Source organism: Ursus americanus, chromosome 9 (genome assembly GCF_024610735.1).
Source record: "Ursus americanus isolate L20-20 chromosome 9, mUrsAme1.1.p, whole genome shotgun sequence".
NCBI classification, from domain to species: domain Eukaryota; kingdom Metazoa; phylum Chordata; class Mammalia; order Carnivora; family Ursidae; genus Ursus; species Ursus americanus.
In genome coordinates this window covers 25,118,627-25,138,681 of record NC_142135.1, presented here as the reverse complement: position 1 = coordinate 25,138,681, position 20,055 = coordinate 25,118,627, and the positions used below count along the sequence as shown (strand labels likewise).

Here is a 20,055-nt window from a genome sequence, read left to right as displayed (position 1 = left end):
GACCTTTGTACAAGATCTTAAGGAAATAAATAAGATTGTTTCATTGATGCCTGTAGTTCCTAACACCAGAACTATTAATAACTTTGGTACCATCCTCTACAAGGTTTTTCTCCAATCTATCTTTCTGTTTTTTTTTTCCTAGCTCCCCCCATGGACAAGTCTAAATCTTGTTTACTTTTATTTATGAAACAGTCCAATATTTACATCAAAAAAATTCCTCACAGGTTACAGTACTCTCCTAGTATTTCTCCAGTCATTTACAGGAAAACTTAGAGAAAGCTCTCCCACCAGAAAGATCCATAGGTATTCAATATATGGATGGTTTGCTGGTAGAATCAGAAACCAAAAAGCCAAGCAGAACTGATGCTTTGGCTTTGTTACAATTCCCGCTGTTCACAAGGGCACGAAGCCTCACGAGATAAACCGCACTACTGCCAAACTGAGGTAAAACATTCAGGGTATCTGTGGATGCTGACAGCCCCAAAAGGATACAATATAGGAGTCAGCCCATTTTGCAAATGAAATACCTTATTAAATAAAGCCAACTTAGCCAATTTTGGGGACTAGCAGGATATTGTAGACAATGGATTCAAACCTTTGCAGAATGGGCAAATCTCTGATAGAGCAATTGTGTGATGGTGGCTCAGTATCAGCTCAGCGTTGGGGGATTCTGAATTTTGAAAAACCTTTCTAGTTGTGTTGTCATGAAAATAAAGGAGCCACAAGAATTGCACCCCCATATAAGATGTGTTTGCTGTCCATCATGCAACACAACAAATTTGGAAAAAAACAGAAGACCCTCTACTTCAAGGGGAAATAAAGTATCTCATGGAAAATTGATAGCTGACTTGTTAAAGGCTGTACAACTGCCGGCTCAGATCAGTAATTTCTCGTAGAGCCCAAGCAGGCAGAATGAGAACTTCTGAAGGCAATGATTTTGCTGACAGAGCTTCAAAAGCCCCTGTTAAATGTGGCAGATTTCAAACTTAGAAGCCTTGCATTCAATACAACAAGCAATTTTTAACTTCCAAAAATATGCTTCACACAAAAAAATGTACAAATGGATTAGAAAAGGAGCTAAAAGAAATTTGACTGAACTATGGGAATTATCTAACAAAACATCCCTATGCCACAGTCCTTATTTCTTGGTTACTTGTGTTATCAACATAATCACCTAAGTAAAAGAAGGATTTTTAAAGGCACTAGACTCTTACTACATATACCTAAAAGATGAAGTTATTCAAAACACATTAAAGAGAAGAAAAATTTGCTAGCAGAATTCTTTACAGGCCAGTCCCAAGGTTTGTGTAGGCAGTTTTCCCCAACCAACTTCTCTATAATTTTGTTGGCATTCGGATTTCATAGAATTAATTCCTGTGGAATGTAAGAGATTTGGTGTAGTTATGGTATTATATGATGGTCTGAAAAAGTTGTTTCCCTCTTCAGATGCCAATGCTCAAGCAGTGGTAAAGTCTCTCTTAATATAAACATTTTGGAACTTTGGGAACATAATGAATCAGAGAGAGGAAGTTATCTGATTTCTACCACCATCCAGTAATGATGCAAATATTTACAGATTCCTGTAAGGTCAATCAAACTCATTTGCTAAAATCCAGCAATATACTAGATTAAAATGGCCTAGAACTTTACTGCTAGCCTTGTGAAAAATTTACTGCAAGCAAGCATAATATTTTTCCCTTTGAACTTATATTTGGTAGGCTCATGAATTTGGGTCAGAGATCATGTCCTGTACCCAATTTAACTGAATCCTCTCATAAACATGTTCAATACTTCAAAGGGCTTCTTTCCTCCCCAGAAGTCCTGAGACCTAAAGTGATAAGGACCTTGAAGGACCCACTAGAAGTCTGCCACCTCTACTGACCAGGAGATTCTGTCTACCTAAAATTGTTGTAGAGGAAAGACAGGCTGTTCCTGTGCTGGAGGGACTCTTTCAAGTGCTGCTGGTCACCCATACAACTATCAAAGTGAAAGAAAAACCCAGGGAGACCCAGGCTTGCCAAGTGAAGCCAGCAGCACATAAAGGGCTAGGCAGTGGTTCTCACAAAGGACTTGAAAATTAAATTTGCTAGAGCAACTGATGATGGCACTGAACTCAACTTTAAAAAAGGTATTCTAGCTAACGTATGATTTTCATGGACTGCCTTACTGTCTTATGCACAGCAGTGTTATTTCAATTTCTTTTAAAATCACATTTTTTATGGAAAAAACATGTTATTTGTTACACTATATTTTTCTTTCTGTACTCCCAGTAATATGTCCCACAATCACTATTCCCAGACATCTCAAAGTTGTATTCCCAGTGGCCAAGACAGTGTAATGTTCCCCTGAGCTTAACTAAACTTTAGAGAGTCTTCTTCCTGACTACAGGCTCCTATTCTACCTTTTTTTTAAAGAGCCTTTACTTTAGAAAACTTGGAACTGTACATCTTTTCTCTGCACTTCAAGAAGAAAATTTCTATAACCCAAGAATGTATTTCTCACGGAGCTGGGAGTCATCCCTCTGAAATACAATCATGAAAAGAGTTAGTACTCCGAACTCTGTCTGTCTGTGTGGATATGTAGGAGCTCAACTTTGATCAGCATCTATTAGCAAACACAGGTGACCTCTTAACATCAACCAATCTGCCACCTACTGTTCTCTAGTACTTTCCCTTTAGTTTACCCCAGCATGTAAAACCACCCACCTTTTATTTCAATAGAGTTAATTCCTCTTCCTTATTGTAATGGTACTGACTCAATAGTCTTTGTCCCTATTGCAGTAGGAGTCAATAGTCTTGAATAAAGTCTTCCCTAACTGTTTAACTGGTCTGGCATAATTTTTCTCTTATACCAGTAGACACATAATCTGTACTTCTCAGTCCAGCAATCCCAGTATTGGCAGAGCAAAAGTGAGATTATCTTCTTACTAATTTTTAATAACACCAAAGAAAAGTAACTAATACCCATCCAGATACTCACTTTCTAATTTTGGCATTAAAAAAAAAAAAAAAACAGTTTTGTTAACTTGTTTGACTGGAAGGATGCTGCAGAATAAAAAGTATTTAATTAGAAGACAAACAGAAACCCGGTGTTTACAGATTAAGCTGCAGAAGACAGGTTTAATGCCACTTGATTAACTCTGAAATAACAAGTTCTCTCCAATCCAAGTTTAGATAAACAAAAGTGAATGTCTATTATCCACGGAGGTTTAACTGACTGTTATAATAATATAAGTACTGATTTTGACCCATGCAAAACATGGCCCATAGACTGGGTTTGTCCCCAAGACTTAAAATAATTAGAGTCATGTATTATTAACCACTGGAAGTTCAATATGTACCCTTCAACAGGTGCTTCATAATAATACTAGGTAATGGTTTTGGGTATTTTTGTGTTTCCATCTGGGAAAAATTATTTGGAAAAATGGAAGAATTACTGAAGAGCCTATATTATCTTGTAAATGTAATGTCACTTGATGAGAATTTAGAGGAGAAATTTACTGGGACTCTCAAGAAATAAACTCTTACTGAAAAAATTATATTCAGGCTCCAGGGTGAAGCTACTCCTTATGCTTAGATTGGTAAGATGTCATAAGAAGCTATAAAATAATAAAATAAACAGTGAATCATTTGAAAGTGTAAGCAATATAGACAACATAGCAATCTGTAAAACTAATGTATGTGAAAGAGAATATTTGACCATTGCTAATCAAGAACTTGCTTTATCCATTCACCACTGGTACAATACATTTAAAGGTTATTCCTCCAAGGCTAATATTGTACAGAAATTTTAAATTCATCCTATTGTATTCCTGATAATTGCTTCGCTTTGTATTTTACTGTGAATTTGCTGTATATATAGATGACTGCGAACTGCCCAGAGGAAAGTAGAAACAGCAATAGAGATAATTATAAAATTGTAACTTTATTATAAAGTAGTCACAAAAAGAAAAATTGTTAAGTGCAAATACAAATAAAAAAAAAAGTTTCAAATTGTCCTTGGTTCCAAAAGGGAAAGAAAACTTTCCTACTTTTCCATTTCTTTTTATCATTTCCTTTAGAAAACTTAAAATTATAAATGTTTGCTTTCTCTGTGTTTTTCAGGCATATTTAAATGTTTTAAAAGCTAAACAAACCTCAGTTTTGCACACCGAGAATGTCTTTCATGAAGGCCTTGGAGCCATCTCTTTGAAATGTGAACATGAAGAAAGATGGCACCCCTTCATTCACCCTGATTCTGTGCGTGAGAGTTAAAGCCTAGGTGCTTTCTTTGCTCCAGGATGTAACTTACAATTTATCATAAGGATAAGAGTTTATTTTGTTTTACTTTTTTTCTTTTTAAGATTTTATTTATTTACTAGAGAGAGAGAGAGAGATCACAAGCAGGGGTGGGGGGTAAAAGAAGAAGCAGACTCCCCACAGAGCAGGGAGCCAGATGTGGGTCTCAATCCCAGGACCCCAGGATCATGACCTGAAACGAAGACAGATGCTTAATCTACTGAGCCATCCAGCAGCCCATATTTTGTTTTACTTTTGATAAGGATAATTAACATGTATGTAATAGACTGTATCTGCTTACAGTGGATGAGATAGACTGTATCTGCTTACAGTGGATGAGATAGACTGTATCTGCTTACAAATGGATGAGATTATTTTTCTCTTTTTGTAATTTCTTTAGCAGATTGCCTACAATGTGTGTCAGTCTGGTTTAATCCTTACTAAATAGTAAAACTGATTAATTCTTTTCTACATATAATGAAAAGGATTTACTTTGTTGGTAGGTGATTTTATTTTTAATCATATTTTCTTAACACTGGTATCTCACTTGACCATGCTCTTTGCATGGAGCCTATGGCTAATTCCCTCTGACAGCCTCTCAAGCACTTTAGTTTAGACTCAAACTATAGGATTCACCTACTTCAGACAGCTTTCTACTCAACTCCCATCCCTGACGATAACAGGTGCTTTTTTGCCATGGAGGAGGGAGTCTTACATCATTCTCAAATGAGTGTTCAAATGGTTTTAGCATGGTTTTGTTTTCGTTTTTGTTTTTTTAAGAGAGAGACAGAGCATGAGGGGGAACGGGCAGAGGGAGAGGGAGAGAGGAAATCTTAAGCAGGATCCATGTCCAGCACAGAGCCCAATGCAGGGCTTGATCTCACGACCCTGAGATTATGACCTGAGGTGAAATCAAGATTTGGATGCTTAAATGACTGAACCATCCAGGCACCCCAGTGTTAGTGTGTTTTTAATATGTATTTTTGAACCTATTATCTATAAACTTAAAAAAAAAAAACACTTCTTTAATACATGTTTGTTAACAGGCTGAATATCCCCAGAGTTCATAAAGCTTTCTAATCTTCCTAGTTTGCCCCTTCGTGCTAAAATAAAAGAGTAAAAGCCCTAAAGAAGTGCACTCAGAAATTTTTCTGAGGCACTCAAATGCAATATGAAATAAAGGATGGGAACTATAAAATTTCTATTACCTGATTATTATAAAATTTCTAATACCTGATTTTCTTTATAATCACTCTAGGCATATGGGTACATCCATTAGATATAACAGCCATATTTCTACATTCCAATATATTTTTTGTATCACACAAATATGTAACATTTGCTTTTTATGAAAATATATTTAATATTAATTCTTCTCATATAGTACCATCAAGAGTGATTTATATGTTCATTTTGGATACATGAAACTCACTAAAAATGATGATGGCTACAAAATATTAGATTTAAAAGAATAAACAAAAACAAAAAAAACCCTGAAATATCACCAGTTGGGTGACATCAGAAAGTAGTGTTGCCTCACATCCATTAGGATGGTTATTATCAAAAAGACAAAAAAGTAACACATGTTGGTGAGGAGGTGGAGAAAAATAAACCCTGTATACCACTGGTGGGAAGGTAAACTGGTATAGTCACAATGAAATAGTATGAAGGTTTTTCAAGAAATTAAAAACAGAACAATAATAATCTCCAGCAATCCCACTTCCAGGTATGTATTCAAAGGAAATGAAATCAGTATCCCAAGAGATATCTGTACTCCCATGTTCACTGCAGCATTATTCACAACAGCCAAGATGTAGAAACAACCTAAGTGTCCACTAGCTGATGAATGAATCAAGAAAATGTTATAATTCAGCCTTAAAAAAGAAGGAAATCCTGTCATTTGCAACAACATGAATGAAACTGGAGGGCATTATGCTAAGTGAAAAAAAAAGCCAGGCAGAGAAAAGACAAATACTATATGGTATCACTTACATGCGAAAGCTTTTTTTAAAAAAGCCAACTCATAAAAACATAGTAGAAAAATGGTTTCCAGGTGTTGGGGAGTGGGGGAAATAGACAGAGGTTGGTAAAAGGGTATGAATTTTCAGTTAAAAGATAAGTTCTAAGATCTAATGTGCAACATGGTGACTGTGGTTGATAACGCTCTATTGCTATCTCATATAATCGAAAATTTGCTAAGAGAACTGAGCTTAAATGTTATCATCAAAAAAAAAAAAAGGGAAAAGATAAATATGTGAAGTGAAATAATGAACTAACTCAATGAGGAAAACCCTTTCACAATATATACATGTATCAAATCATCATGGTATATACCTTAAATACTTAACACTTTTATTTGACAGCTATCTCTCAATAAATCTAATAAAATAAAAAGAAAAAAAGTGGATCAATATATTGGAATAATAATAATAACACATTGCTTTAAAAATAATAACACACAGAGTACTAGGAATGACAGGACTACATAAATGTTAGCTCATTTAGGTAACTGAGTAGTCAGGAATGTGGGTATTTATTCCATTTATGGATTTAGGCTTCAGAAGTTCTTATTGGTTAATTTGAAAGCATAACATGTATGAGAGCATCTGTCATAGTTCTTATTTCATACACAAATAGATTTCTGTAACAACATTTGTTTTTAGGAAAGAGAATTTGAAAATCAGGACCTTAGAACATATATCTTTGTATTCAGCTATGTGTACCATACTTCAATTATATTTTTAGCACTCTAGCAAGGTGCAGTTCTTATCATATTTACTATTAGTGGGAGGAAATCTAGTTGATTTCAATACCCTTCTATTTTGTTCCAATTTCTTTTTTACAACCACTTTTGAAATGCCTATCGTAGTACAAATATTCCTGATTAAAAGGAAAGAAACACTAACCAAAAAACTTTTTTATTTTAGACAATTCAATCCATGCAAAAACAAATACACAAGCTAAAGTAAACAACAGCAAACTGACTTTTTCTTTAGTAAAACCATCAGTGTTTTCGTAATAGAAAGATGTAGCTATAATCACAATGAAGAAATGATGAAGAACCATAAAAGTAAGCTATCTCCATATTTAATGATTTGTTGCTAGAAATCAACATGTCACAGAGACTATTTTCATATTGTAGACTAAATAATTCTAAAATTCCAAGGGCATATATTTACTATTGCCCAACAGCAAGTCATTTTCATGAGTACACATTAAATCTTGTCCACAGGACTAAATAATTTGCAGTTGTCAAGTTTGATTGTTTTTCCTGGATGTGATAACAGTGAGTGTTGTTGAAATCCCCAGTGCTAGAGAATGAATGTGCTCCACCCCTCCCACTCCCTATGTTGAAACCTAATCCCCAATGTGAGGGTATTTAGAGGTGGAGACTTTGACCAGAAATTGCGTCATGAGAGCTGAGCCCTCATCAGAGAAATTCTGCCCTTATAAAAGAGGTCCCAGAAAGATCCCTGCCTCCTTCTGTCTTGTGCAGACACTGTAAAAAGATGGCCATCTATGAATCAGAAAGTGAATGCTCACCAGACACAGATTCTCCTGGCACTGTAATCTTGGACTTCCAACTTCCAGAACTGTGAGAAATAAATTTCTGTTGTTGGTAAACCACCATGTCTATGGTATTTACATGACAGCAGCCCGAGTGAACTAAGGCATCCAGAGAGTCTTCACAGCTCTCCATAGATCACAGTATATCCTTGCCAATGTTTGCAAAGATACCTTCTCTGCTTACATGTCTCAGTGAGTGTCTTGGTGCAGAGTAACTTCGCCTCTCCTACTGTAATTCGTGCAATACCTAGCAGTGTTAACACAGGCTCTGTGTTAGGTGTTTTGGGAAACCCAAAATGAGTAAAGATAGTAGTCACTCTTTTCAAGGAACTTAAAATGATGGTGAGCTTGTGTGAGTGAGTGAGTATGTGTATGTAGGGGAGGATGGCAAGGAGAGTGCAAGCAGAGTAAAGAGCAGTAAGAACAGATTTTGTCCTTGTCTTTAATAACTCTAAGATAAGGGATGGAGAATTCTTCTCACTGGTCAATTTTCTACACACTTTTTATTTATACTGTGGTCAGCAATCTCTTAAAAATATTACCTTGCTACTATATTTAGTATATTCCCTTCTTTCATCAGCCCATGGTGTTTACTGGTATTTAGATTTTTTTCATTATTAAGAGAGGGAAGTACAAAAGCAAATTTGGGAAGATAGAATTCCCTGAATGTAGAAGAGTTTGCTCAAGGCAAATATCATGTGCAGTGGTCTGATACCAAGAAAAGTGGAGCCTAGATTTTAACAGAGTGAATAACTGAGTAGTTAAAAAAAAAAAAAAAAAAAACTTGGGCAAAGTGCTTGTCAAACATATGGACCAATGAACTGAAAGCAATAACAATAATCTATCTGCAAGCATAACAAAACAAAGCTATCTTTTCTAGAAAGCTAATACAAATATCATTAATTAAAATATTCTTAAAATATTTATTTAAAAAGTATATTAACAAAAAAGTGTGTGTGTTGTATTTAAAATTTTTAAAAAAAGAAAAAAAAAGAGTTCCCGGGGAAGAGTATTGCTAGTCTATTCCAACATGTATCTGGGAAGGAAATTTTACATTGTACATTGATTTTTTAGGAGAAATTAGAATTTCAAAGTAAGAGAATTAACCATGTTTAGATATCCAAAACAACGTTTTTCCCCTTAAGATAATTGTTCAAATACAATGTCATCCAATCAATATCGGTGCATATTCATAACATTTCCAGAGGTACCTTAGGAGTAAAAGACTTTTTTCATCTTTTATTTTGAAAGTTTTCATTTAATTAATCTTACAGTGTCTCCATGAATTCAATAAGGAAACAGCAAAGCATATGAGAGAAAAGGCAAGAAAAAGGGAATCACATGCTTGATCAAATGCCTAACCATCTTCCTTTGATGCTACAAGAAGGGTGGACAAATAATCAACATCATCTCCTTTTTTATGCAGATGAAATGAGGGTTGGAGGTGAACTCAATGCCAGTAACTCCCTTATCATCACTGGTAGTTCTCAAATTTATTACATCCATTTTCACTATCAGGTGAATTCAGACTAAGTGTAGGGAAAAAGCACATAGAAAACAATCTGGAGAAAGTTAATGTTATTTCAACCCCTTTAAAAGATAATAGCATGATTGTTCAAATCCATTATCTGAATTTTTATCAGCTGGCTAAGTTTATATTCTGATCTCTTTTGACACCTATCACTATAACACCATGAAGTTTCCAGGAATAAAAAATGCTATTTCACAAAAGGGGAAAAAAATGCCCTCCAAGTAATTCCATTGGAGAGAAAAATGAATGAGAAAGAGAGAAAAGTCTATAAATGGACAATAGACTATGGGACAGCAAATGGCAGAACCAACACATCTATGAATTGTGTATTTAGGTTTGCAACTTAAATTGGCATTATTTTAGGAATTTTCATCTGATAAAACTATATGGAGAACTCAGTATTGCATATGATGTCCAATTACAATGCATTCTCTATTACTTAATAATTTTATTGCTGATAACTTCATTATGAGTATCTCCTTGGAGCCAAAGTCTAAAGATGAAGAGACATAGCATACTTAAATTATTTTTAAGTTATTGTATTGCAAAAACTAAATGCTTTGGTACTTCAGAAAGTAATTACAAGAATGGTTTTTAAAAACCTTTCGTAATTACTTTCTTGTTTTGGAGGATTATTTTAACTATTGAACATGTTGTGACTTAATGGACTATATATATATATATATATTTTATGGAATAAGAATTCATTTAAAATAAATCCCTTTCAACTGGGGTTTTGAAATAAATTCTTGACAATTTATCATGCCACATACGTAATACTGTTTTTAAACTTGAGCAAGATGACCACTTTCCTAATCTCTTCCCCATAGAGGGTCTTCCTCTGACCTTTCCTTAACTCTCCCCCAGGGATGTGACCTGTCTGCCTGGTGCCTGCGTCCCTCCCCCACTTCTTCCACATGCTAGACTAGTTTCCAGCCCATAGTGCCATTAGTACAGAAATTGGGAGTAAGTCTTTCAAACTTCTAGAGTAATTTGAAAGAGCAATTTGTATGGTGAATTTCATAATAGAAAAATAGTGGGATTGTATTTATATATGTTTTATTTCATTTTTCTAGGAATTTATTTTTCCTTCACTTTACAAAATTATCAGTTCAAGATGGACTGGAAATAAAAACAATCTATTTTGCAGTTTGTTTGAAAAGTACTGTCCTACAACTCACTAGCACCTGGTACCCTGGATTTCCCTGCTACCTGGACCCGCATGGCCCCCTTTGCAGTTGCATATTTCCAGGGCCAGAACATAGGACCTGTATGTGCACCCCTTGGGCAGTGGGCAGTGCTTGCAGGGAGGTGTGGGCACTTTGAATGTTTAGACTGGGAAGTCCACACGCCTGGTGAAGGATGGAGCTGAGGTTGGTGAGAGTGGGTGGCAGCCATAGGCTGGGGCTTGGAAGACATTTGTCCTGTGACCTCATGGCCCCACAAGGAAATCACACAATTCCTAGAATTCTAAATGCAAACTGGTCTTTTCAGGTCACCATGAAAGTGTATTTATCAAGGTAGGAGGATGGAACATACTATATTTAATGACATGTAGCTTCCATTTATCACTTCTAATATTTAGATATTTGATACGTGAGTTTGCATTGATTTGCATTCTTACTCTGGGCCCTGCAAATGCCCAACTGGGTGGTCCTAGAGTTGGGAAAGTTAACCTCCTTGAGAAAGATGCTTCAGAGTCACTCAAATTTATATCAGCTTCTCTGGTGGATACAAATCCTGTAAGTTCTATTATTACAGAATCTTAGAGTTCAAAGACACTTCTGATCTAATTCTGCACTGTAAAATCTCTGTTAGCTAGTCAGCCCACTTTTATTTGATCACCTCCAGGAGTAGGTGCTTCCTATGTTCTGTTACAGTCATCCTTACTCAGGGTAAAGAGTTACATTTTCACAGAAGCGTAATTTTTTTTTCTGAGGGAGAAAAGTAAGTTTGCGAAACACTTCCTGGTTACAGACAGAGGAATATAGGAGAAAAATGGGAATCACATAAATTTTTCAAAATTATGGGGCGCCTGGGTGGCACAGCGGTTAAGCGCCTGCCTTCGGCTCAGGGCGTGATCCCGGCGTTATGGGATCGAGCCCCACATCAGGCTCTTCCTCTATGAGCCTGCTTCTTCCTCTCCCACTCCCCCTGCTTGTGTTCCCTCTCTCGCTGGCTGTCTCTATCTCTGTCGAATAAATAAATAAAATCTTTAAAAAAAAAAAAAATCAAAATTAATAGAACTTCTCAGAGTGAGGGAAATAAAACAACAAAGTAGAACTACTACACAAAAAAAGGGGACAGTATATCAAGAGAATGTGAGGAGAGGAAAAAATATAACTTCTTTTTCCTACCAGCAACAGAAGGAAACTCATGTTAGTCTGTGACATATAACTATTTCCTTTTGACTCTTCACTTGGGTTATAAAGGCACTTCCCATCCATACAGTTGTTCTCTAGAGGGTCTTCTGTTGTCCAGCTAATCTGGGGATTATTTTCTTCAAAAAACCAATTGCAAGCCTATTTTTTTCACTTAATTATCCAATGCTTCTCACCTTATCCGCTATTTGATTTCATTCATTCAATACAGGATTTTTAAAATTCATTTAAATATCTCCCCATTCCTGTCTTCCAATATAAAAGAAAATAAGGGCATCATATGCACTTGACAATTAAAATTTTGAAACGGGCAGCAAAACAACTAATAACTTTTTTTTTTAAGTCCACTGAGGTCAAATGAGGATGTTGGTATGCAGAAAATGGAGGAATGTGATGTGAGACAGTGATGGCATGTATGAAGGTGGGAAGGGCATGCAGATGTTTCAGCTATAATGGGGGGTGGGGGTGGGAAACAAAGGCATAACCCCCCCCCACCACCACCTAGAATAGGGTTCTGTTTTTAGACAGAGGTTCTCTTGAATAAGGAAGAATTATTATTATTATTATTTTCAGATATATGGCTGTATTTTAAAAAAAGATTTTAGTTTTTTTTTTCCTCTCAGTATCTAAAAATTGTAAAGTTACTGGCCTATCTTTTCTTGAGTTTTATAAAAAATTAGATATATATCATTACAATAAGGTCTGGATCTACATACACACATGCTACTCTCACAGTCCTAGGGTTTTTTAAACATAATGTATTTTTTTCTCTTTCTCTCCTAGTCCTCCCACATTCTCACTAGGGGACCAATTTAGATCTATTGATTGAACAGTCTAAAAGGTAATGCTCATGAATGAAGCTTTAATTTTTATTCCTACTGGAGATGAAATACTCAGTGTGAACTTTGATTTGATGGTTTAGGGAAATCCACTGTGTTCATAAAGTCTGAATTGAAAATCAATAGTTATGAAAGGAATTCTAAGAGAAAGTGTACCCTAAGTTTTTGAGGTTCACAGCAGAGAACACAATACAGACTCCCCAAAATATTTTTTCATGTCACCAGCAGAGATAGATTATCGGAATGAACATCCCAAGGACTGGGGAATAAATAAGCTCCTAACATTTCCTGTTTTTCAATACACGATCTTTGTTTTAGCCCACATTAAAAACTCCAGTTGATCTATTCCATCTATTTCAACTCTAAACTTCAGATCTCGATGACTACATATGATTTTACGGCCAATAAGTGAACAGCACTCACCGGTCTTCAATACCAGTATTAGAGTCCCCCGGGATCCATTTTATACTCATTTTTGCATTCCATTTTTAAACTCTAAGTGCAAGGGTATTCTCCAAAATAAACCCTAATCAACCACTCTGCAATTTTACTGTGAGCTTCCAATTCTGACAGGCTTCTGTCTGGCAATGGATTCTAAAAAATTCTGTTTCGATCTAGTACCTTAAACCTCACTGAAGAAGAACTAATGAATACTATATGTAGGTTGATTATAATAACCAAGTTACTACGCTTCTTTTGTTGGTAGTAGTGGAAGGGATCAACTAAAAAAAAGAAAAAAAGGGTGAAATTTAATAAAGACCTGATAGGCAAAGTCAAGAATGAGATGGTGAGGGGCGCCTGGGTGGCTCAGTCATTAAGGGTCTGCCTTCCGCTCAGGGCATGATCCCGGAGCTCTGGGATGGAGCCCTGCATCAGGCTCCTCCGCGGGAAGCCTGTTTCTTCCTCTCCCACTCCCCCTGCTTGTGTTCCCTCTCTCACTAGCTGTCTCTATCTCTGTCAAATAAATAAATAAAATCTTTAAAAAAAAAAAAAAAAAAAAGAACGAGATGGTGAGCACTTACACTTGAAGCACTGTCCTGGGATCTCCAACTTCACCTCCATCACCAATGGTTAAGGTATCATAGCCAATCTCTAGATCAAATTCTTCAAAATTTATCTGTATAACCTAGCAATAAACAGAAACAAACATCTCAAATATATTGCAACATGTAATAAAAAGAAATAATTTGGGCAGAGAAATATTTAAAATGCATATCAGACTTACTGTATTTATCTATATAAATACCATGGCAGCATATCATGTCAGACTATTCCTAAAATTCAATCACTATAATTTTCATATGATTTTTATTTGCGATAATGTATCTTCTGTAATAATTTTTCAACGAAATGGCATGGCTTCTGTTTATAGAACACTCTTATTTGAAGCATGATTAATGCAAATCTACTTTGAGAAGGCTTTATAAAAAGTATATGTAGGTGGAGAGTGGTTTTCCATACATTTGCATATATTTTTATAAAGTTACATGGAAAAACAGAGTGTGCTATTTCCACTAAATAGTAAAGCTTAAAAAACGTTGGAGCTAAATTTGAATCTAGATCACCAGATTTAAAATCGGATTTATTTTTGTGTATCCTTTGGTAACAGAATCCCTCAAATGTATTATAACATGCTAGCAAAACTAGGAGAAAATTATACCACAATAAGTAATTTAGTATTATTTCTTACTAAAACATACGCACACATTCATACATTGTTTATACATCTATGCAAAAATTCATATTTAATAAAACTGCAATTCTTAAATTAGGAACCTAATATAATTAAATAATAATGTAATTAAAGAATCAGTACAGGAAGAAATTACATAAATACTGTCATATATAATCATGCCTTGAGCAAAAAATAGTTAATAATGAAATAATATTCATCACCAGATTTACAAAAATGAATGCCCGAGGTCACCAATTTTAGTAAAGAGTAAAATTAAAAAGGCATCTCTCTAATAATTTTCATAACTATTTGTTACCTTGGTAATATAAAAAGAAATTCTAAAAAATGGGAAATTTTATATTCTAGCTTTTTTAGGCTTTATAACAATTTTTTTATTATGCCTATCTCTTAATTTTTTTAATGGTTTTATATTAACATTGACTAAAGCAATTATTTTAGTCAAGTTTAAATGTAGGATATATAAAAACATTGAATTGTACATTGTACATGGCTGCAGTTAAAAAAAACTGTTTCCCTGTTCTACACAGTTACATATAAATACTCTCAATTGATAATTGTCTGTCAATAGAGACTTAGGTTGTTTTTCCTTTTTTCTATTATAAACAACACGGTTATGAACACTATTAAACAGTTTCTGGTTCAAATGTATATCTCTAGGTTATGTGCTTAGAACTGTAATTTCTGGAAAATAAGCAAAAATTCAGTTTCAAGATATTGTGCCATAAGGTTTTCCAAAATTATTTTAATAATTTAAATGCTCACAACTTGTGTACATTAGATTTCGTTATTTCTACCAGAGAGTATGAAAAGTGATCTTTTGTATTTTCTTGACAATTAAGCTGTATATATTTTTATATGTATGTCATTTATGTCTCCTTTTCTTATTTGTATTTTGACTATTGGTGGGGGGGGGGGAGCAGAGAAAGAGGGAGAGAGAGAATCTCATGCACGTCCCATGCCCAGTGTGGAGCCCAACGTGGGGTCTGATCTCACAACCCTGAGATCATGATCTGAGCCGAAATCAAGAGTCGAATGCTTCACTAACTGAGCCACCCAGGCGCCCCTGGACTGCTTGTTACTGATTGCATAATTCTTTGTATCAGTGATTCCCAACATGTCTCCTTTATAGCACACATAGGAAAGAGTAATATTTAAGACACACTGAGGTAAGCAGATGAGGCTGCTTGTAATGGAAGTTTTTCACCCAGGCCCTGCTCTGCCTCACAGAGAGCTAAGATCACTCTCTTTGTTCTACCTGTAATTCATTCATAATACACCATTCATAATATACCATTGAGTCCGACTCACTAGTTGAGATCAGCTTTATATTTTCTGGATACTAATCTATTACATGTTATGTGTGTTGCAATATCTTCTTCAAGTTTATAGCTTGCTTTTTTTTACTTTCTTTTTTAAATCTTTTGAGAAGAAATTACTAATTTTGCTAAAGTAGAACATTTTTTATAATTATCTTTTTTATTATGTTCAGTTAGCCACTGTATAGTACATCACTAGTTTTTGATGTAGTGTTCAATGTAGAACTTTTAATCTATTATTTTATAAGTAACACTTTTGCATTGCCTGTGACCCAAGGTCCTAAAGATATTTTCTTCAAATCTTTATTTTTGGGGAATTGACTTTTATAAAATGTATGAAGTAGATACATATGCAATAATAGAAAACTAGTAAAAAAAAATTTTTTAAATTCCTTTTTTTAAAACTCCAATATAAATAAGCAGTTGTCTCAATATTAATTGAATAAACAGACCTCCTTTCCCCAGTGATTCCCCCATGGCAGACTGACATATATCAAGAGTCTATATATGAGGATGTTGGTTTGGGAGCTCTAGATTGTGTTATTTTGGTCACAAAATTGGTCACTTTGTGTGTCCCTGAACCAACAAAAATTGGCTTAACTGCTATAAGACTTTATCTTAGATACTCTATTTTTCTATACACATTTTGAAAAACATATTTTGTTATTTTTTTTAAAAGATTTATTTATTTACTTTAGAGAGAGAGAGAGAGAGAGCCTGAGCAGGGTGAGGGGCACAGGGAGAGAATCCCAAGCAGATCCCTGGTGAGTGTGGAGCCTGATGTGAGGCTTGATCTCACCACGTTGAGATCATGATCTGAACTGAAATGAAGAGTTGGCAGCTCTGTCAATGGAGCTACCCAGGCGCCCCATTTTTTTTTTGTTATTTCAAATGGTAAATATCTTTATATTGTCACCTTTTCATTGTTTGTACATAGACGTGAAATTTATTTTTGGTTACTGAGCTCACATTTAGGTCACTTCATAAGACTTCCCCTATTATTATTCCTTATTATTATTTGTAAATTATTTTTAATTTAGTATATAACAAGGATAGCTTCTGTAAACAACAATTTAGACTATTGTCTATCCTATTTATTTATTTATTTACTTATTTTAGACAGATGGAGAGAGTACAGAGTGGGGGGCAGAGGGAGAGTCCTTTTTTTTTTTTTTTTTTGGTAAAGATTTTATTTATTTATTTGACAGAGAGAGAGACAGCCAGTGAGAGAGGGAACGCAAGCAGGGGGAGTGGGAGAGGAAGAAGCAGGCTCCCAGTGGAAGAGCCTGATGTGGGGCTCGATCCCAGAACGAGCCCCAGAACACCGGGATCATGCCCTGAGCTGAAGGCAGAGGCTTAACGACTGCGCCACCCAGGCGCCCCAGAGGGAGAGGGAGTCTTAAGCCCACTTCCGTGGAGCTCAATGCATGGCTCAATCAGGACTTGAGCTGAAACCAAGAGTAGGAGGGTTAACCAACTGCACCACCCAGGTGCTCCTCTTGTTCATTTTTCATTTATCCTTTTTTAAAGATTTAAATTCAATTAGCCAACATATAGAACATCATCAGTTTCAGATGTAGAGTTCAATAATTCATCAGCTGCATATTACACCCCGTGCTCATCACATCACATGCCCACCTTAATGCCCATCACCCTGTTACCCCATTCCCCCACCTACCTTCCCTTTAGCAACCCTCAGTTTCTTTCCCATAGTGAACAGTCTCTCATGGTTTGTCTCCCTCTGATTTCTTCCCATTCCATTTTCCTCTCCCTTCCCTTATGATCCTCTGCACTGTTTCTTATATTCCTCATATGAGTGAAACCATATGATAATTGTTTTTCCCTGACTGACTTTATTTCTTTTATGTTAACTGCCCTGGATCTCCGGTACAAGGTTTAACAGAAGGGTGTATTTGGCCTCATTAAGTTGTAGTTCATTTAAAAGGGAATATTTCTAATATTTCACCATTAAGAATATTATTGAGGTAATTATACTTTATGAAGACTAGGAAGTCATCTTCTCTAGTTTTCCTTGCTGATTTAATATCAACATTTTTAATCAAATAAACTGACACATGTATACTTTCATTTCCATCATAGAAAAGCTTCTGTAAGTTTGAGAATAATTTATGTTTTTGAAAGTTGGAAAGAACTATCCTGTAAAGGGCAGCTGGATGGCTCAGTTGGTTAAGCACCTGCCTTCGGCTCAGGTCATGCTCTCGGATCAGGCTCCCTGCTCACCAGTGAATCTGCTTCTCCCTCTCCCTCTGCCTCTACCTCCCGACCCCCGCCATGCTCTCTCATATAAATAAATAAAACCTTTCAAAGAAAACAAAACATAAAAAGAACTAGCCTATAAAAATATCTAAGCCTCTTTCTGGGGAGCAGGAGTTAAGCTTTTACTGCTGGTCTAACTTATTGTTTACTTTAAGAATTATTCAGGCTTTTGGTTTGTTTGTTTTCCCTTCCGTCAATTTAAGTAAGTTTAATTTTCCCAGAAACATTTCAACATTGAGAAAGTTTTCAAGTTCATTGTCATATACTTTGTCATATACTGTCATATACTTTATATTCATTGTCATATACTCATTCACTTTCTTTTAGTCTATGCTAAGTCTGGACTTTTGTCCTGTTTTTATTTCTAATTATTTAAATGTGTTTTCTCTATTTTTACTATTTTTTATCATGTAACATATATATAATAGAAAATTTGTGCTTTTAACCATTTTTTAAGTGTACAATTTGGTGGCATTATGCTCAAAAGCTTGTACAACCATTACCACTGTCTGTTTGCAAAAGTTTTTCATCAGATCAAACCAAAACCCTGTTACTATTAAGCAATAACTCATTTTCTCTTTCCCCAGACCTTGGTAATTTCTAACACGATATCTATCTCTACAAATGTGCCTATTAGAAGTATTTTATGTAAGTAGAATTACACAATATTTGTCTTCTTGGGTCTGATTTGTTTCACTTAGCATAAGACCTTTGAGTTTCATCAATATTGAAGCAAATGTATTCCTTTTATGGCCAAGTAATATTCCATTGTAGGTATATAGTTCATTTCATTTAACCATTACTCTGTTGGTAGATGTTTGGGATGTGTCTATCTTTTGACTATTGTGAATATTGCTACTATGAAGATTGTATATGAATAAATGTTTGAATATTTGTTTTCAATTATTTGGAGTATATACCTAGGAGTGAAATTTCTGGGTCATACATTAATTCTATGTTTAACTTTTTGAGGAACTGCCAAACTACCTTCCAGAGTAGTTGCAACATTTTAAATTCCCACCAACAATACGTGAGGGTTCCAGTTTTCCCACATTCTCAACAGTTGTTATTTTTTGTTTTGTTTTTATTGTAGTCATCCTAGAAGGTGTGTTGCTTATTTTTATTTTGTTTTTATTACAGTCATCCCAGTAGGTGTGAAGTGGCCTATTATTGTGGTTTGACTGCATTTCTCTAATGACTAATAATATTGAACATCTTTTCATGTATTTATTGGCCATTTGCATATCTTCTTTGGAGAATTGGCTATTCAAGTCTTTTACCCATTTTTAAATTAGGTTGTTTTTGTGCTACTGATTTGTATTATCTCTTTATATACTCTCAATATTAGGGTTTTTTTACACTTTATTATTATGTTCAGTTAGCCAGAATACAGTACATCGTAAGTTTTTGTTGTAGTGTTCAACAATTCATTAGTTGCACATAACACCCAGTACTCATCACAGTATTAGTTTCTTAACAGATATATGCTTTGCAAATATTTTCTCCCATTGTGAAGCTGTCTTTTCAAGCTTATGATGGTATTCTTTGATGCCTAAAAGCTTTTAATGTAACAAAATCCTATTTATCTTTTGTTGTTTTTGTTCCTTATGCTTTTGGTGTCATATTTAAGGACCCATTGTCAAATCTATTTGGCAAAATTTCCTCTATGCTTTCTTCCAGGAATTTTATAGTTTAAGCCCTAAACAGAGGCCTTTAATCCAGTTTGAGTTATTTTTTGTATATAGTACAAGTAAAGATCCAATTTCATTCTTTTGTATGTGACTATCCAGTTTTTCAATCACCATTTGTTAACGCAATAATTCCTTCCACATTGAATGGTCTTGATACCTTTATCAAAAATCAATTGACCACAGATGTAAGGATTTATTTCTGAGCTTTTTAGCTTTTATTTATCTGGAAATATCTTGATTTCACCTTCATTCTTGAAGGATAGTTTTGACAGATATAAAATTCTTGCTTGACATTTTTTTCTTTCATTGTTTAAATATGTCATCCTACTGCTTTCTGATTTCCATGTCTTTTTCTTACTAAAAGTCAGCTGTTAATATTTTTAGGATTTCTTGCACATGACCAGTGACTCCTTTCCTAATGCTTTCAAGATTCTCTTTGCCTATACCTTTCAGAAATTGACTATAAATGTGTCCATGTAT

The 20,055-nt window shown here is 35.0% G+C and overlaps 1 protein-coding gene across 4 annotated transcripts in view; it reads right to left on the bottom strand.

The window, feature by feature from the left end:
* The window catches only part of CSMD3 (CUB and Sushi multiple domains 3), a 1,146,349-nt gene that overhangs the window by 536,033 nt on the left and 590,261 nt on the right, over window positions 1–20,055 (bottom strand). For all 4 annotated transcript variants that reach the window (XM_045805628.2, XM_087864412.1, XM_045805629.2 and 1 more), the window contains one exon: window positions 13,618–13,721. In XM_045805628.2, coding sequence (XP_045661584.1) covers window positions 13,618–13,721 — 104 coding nt within the window. The remainder of the gene's footprint in view (window positions 1–13,617; window positions 13,722–20,055) is intronic.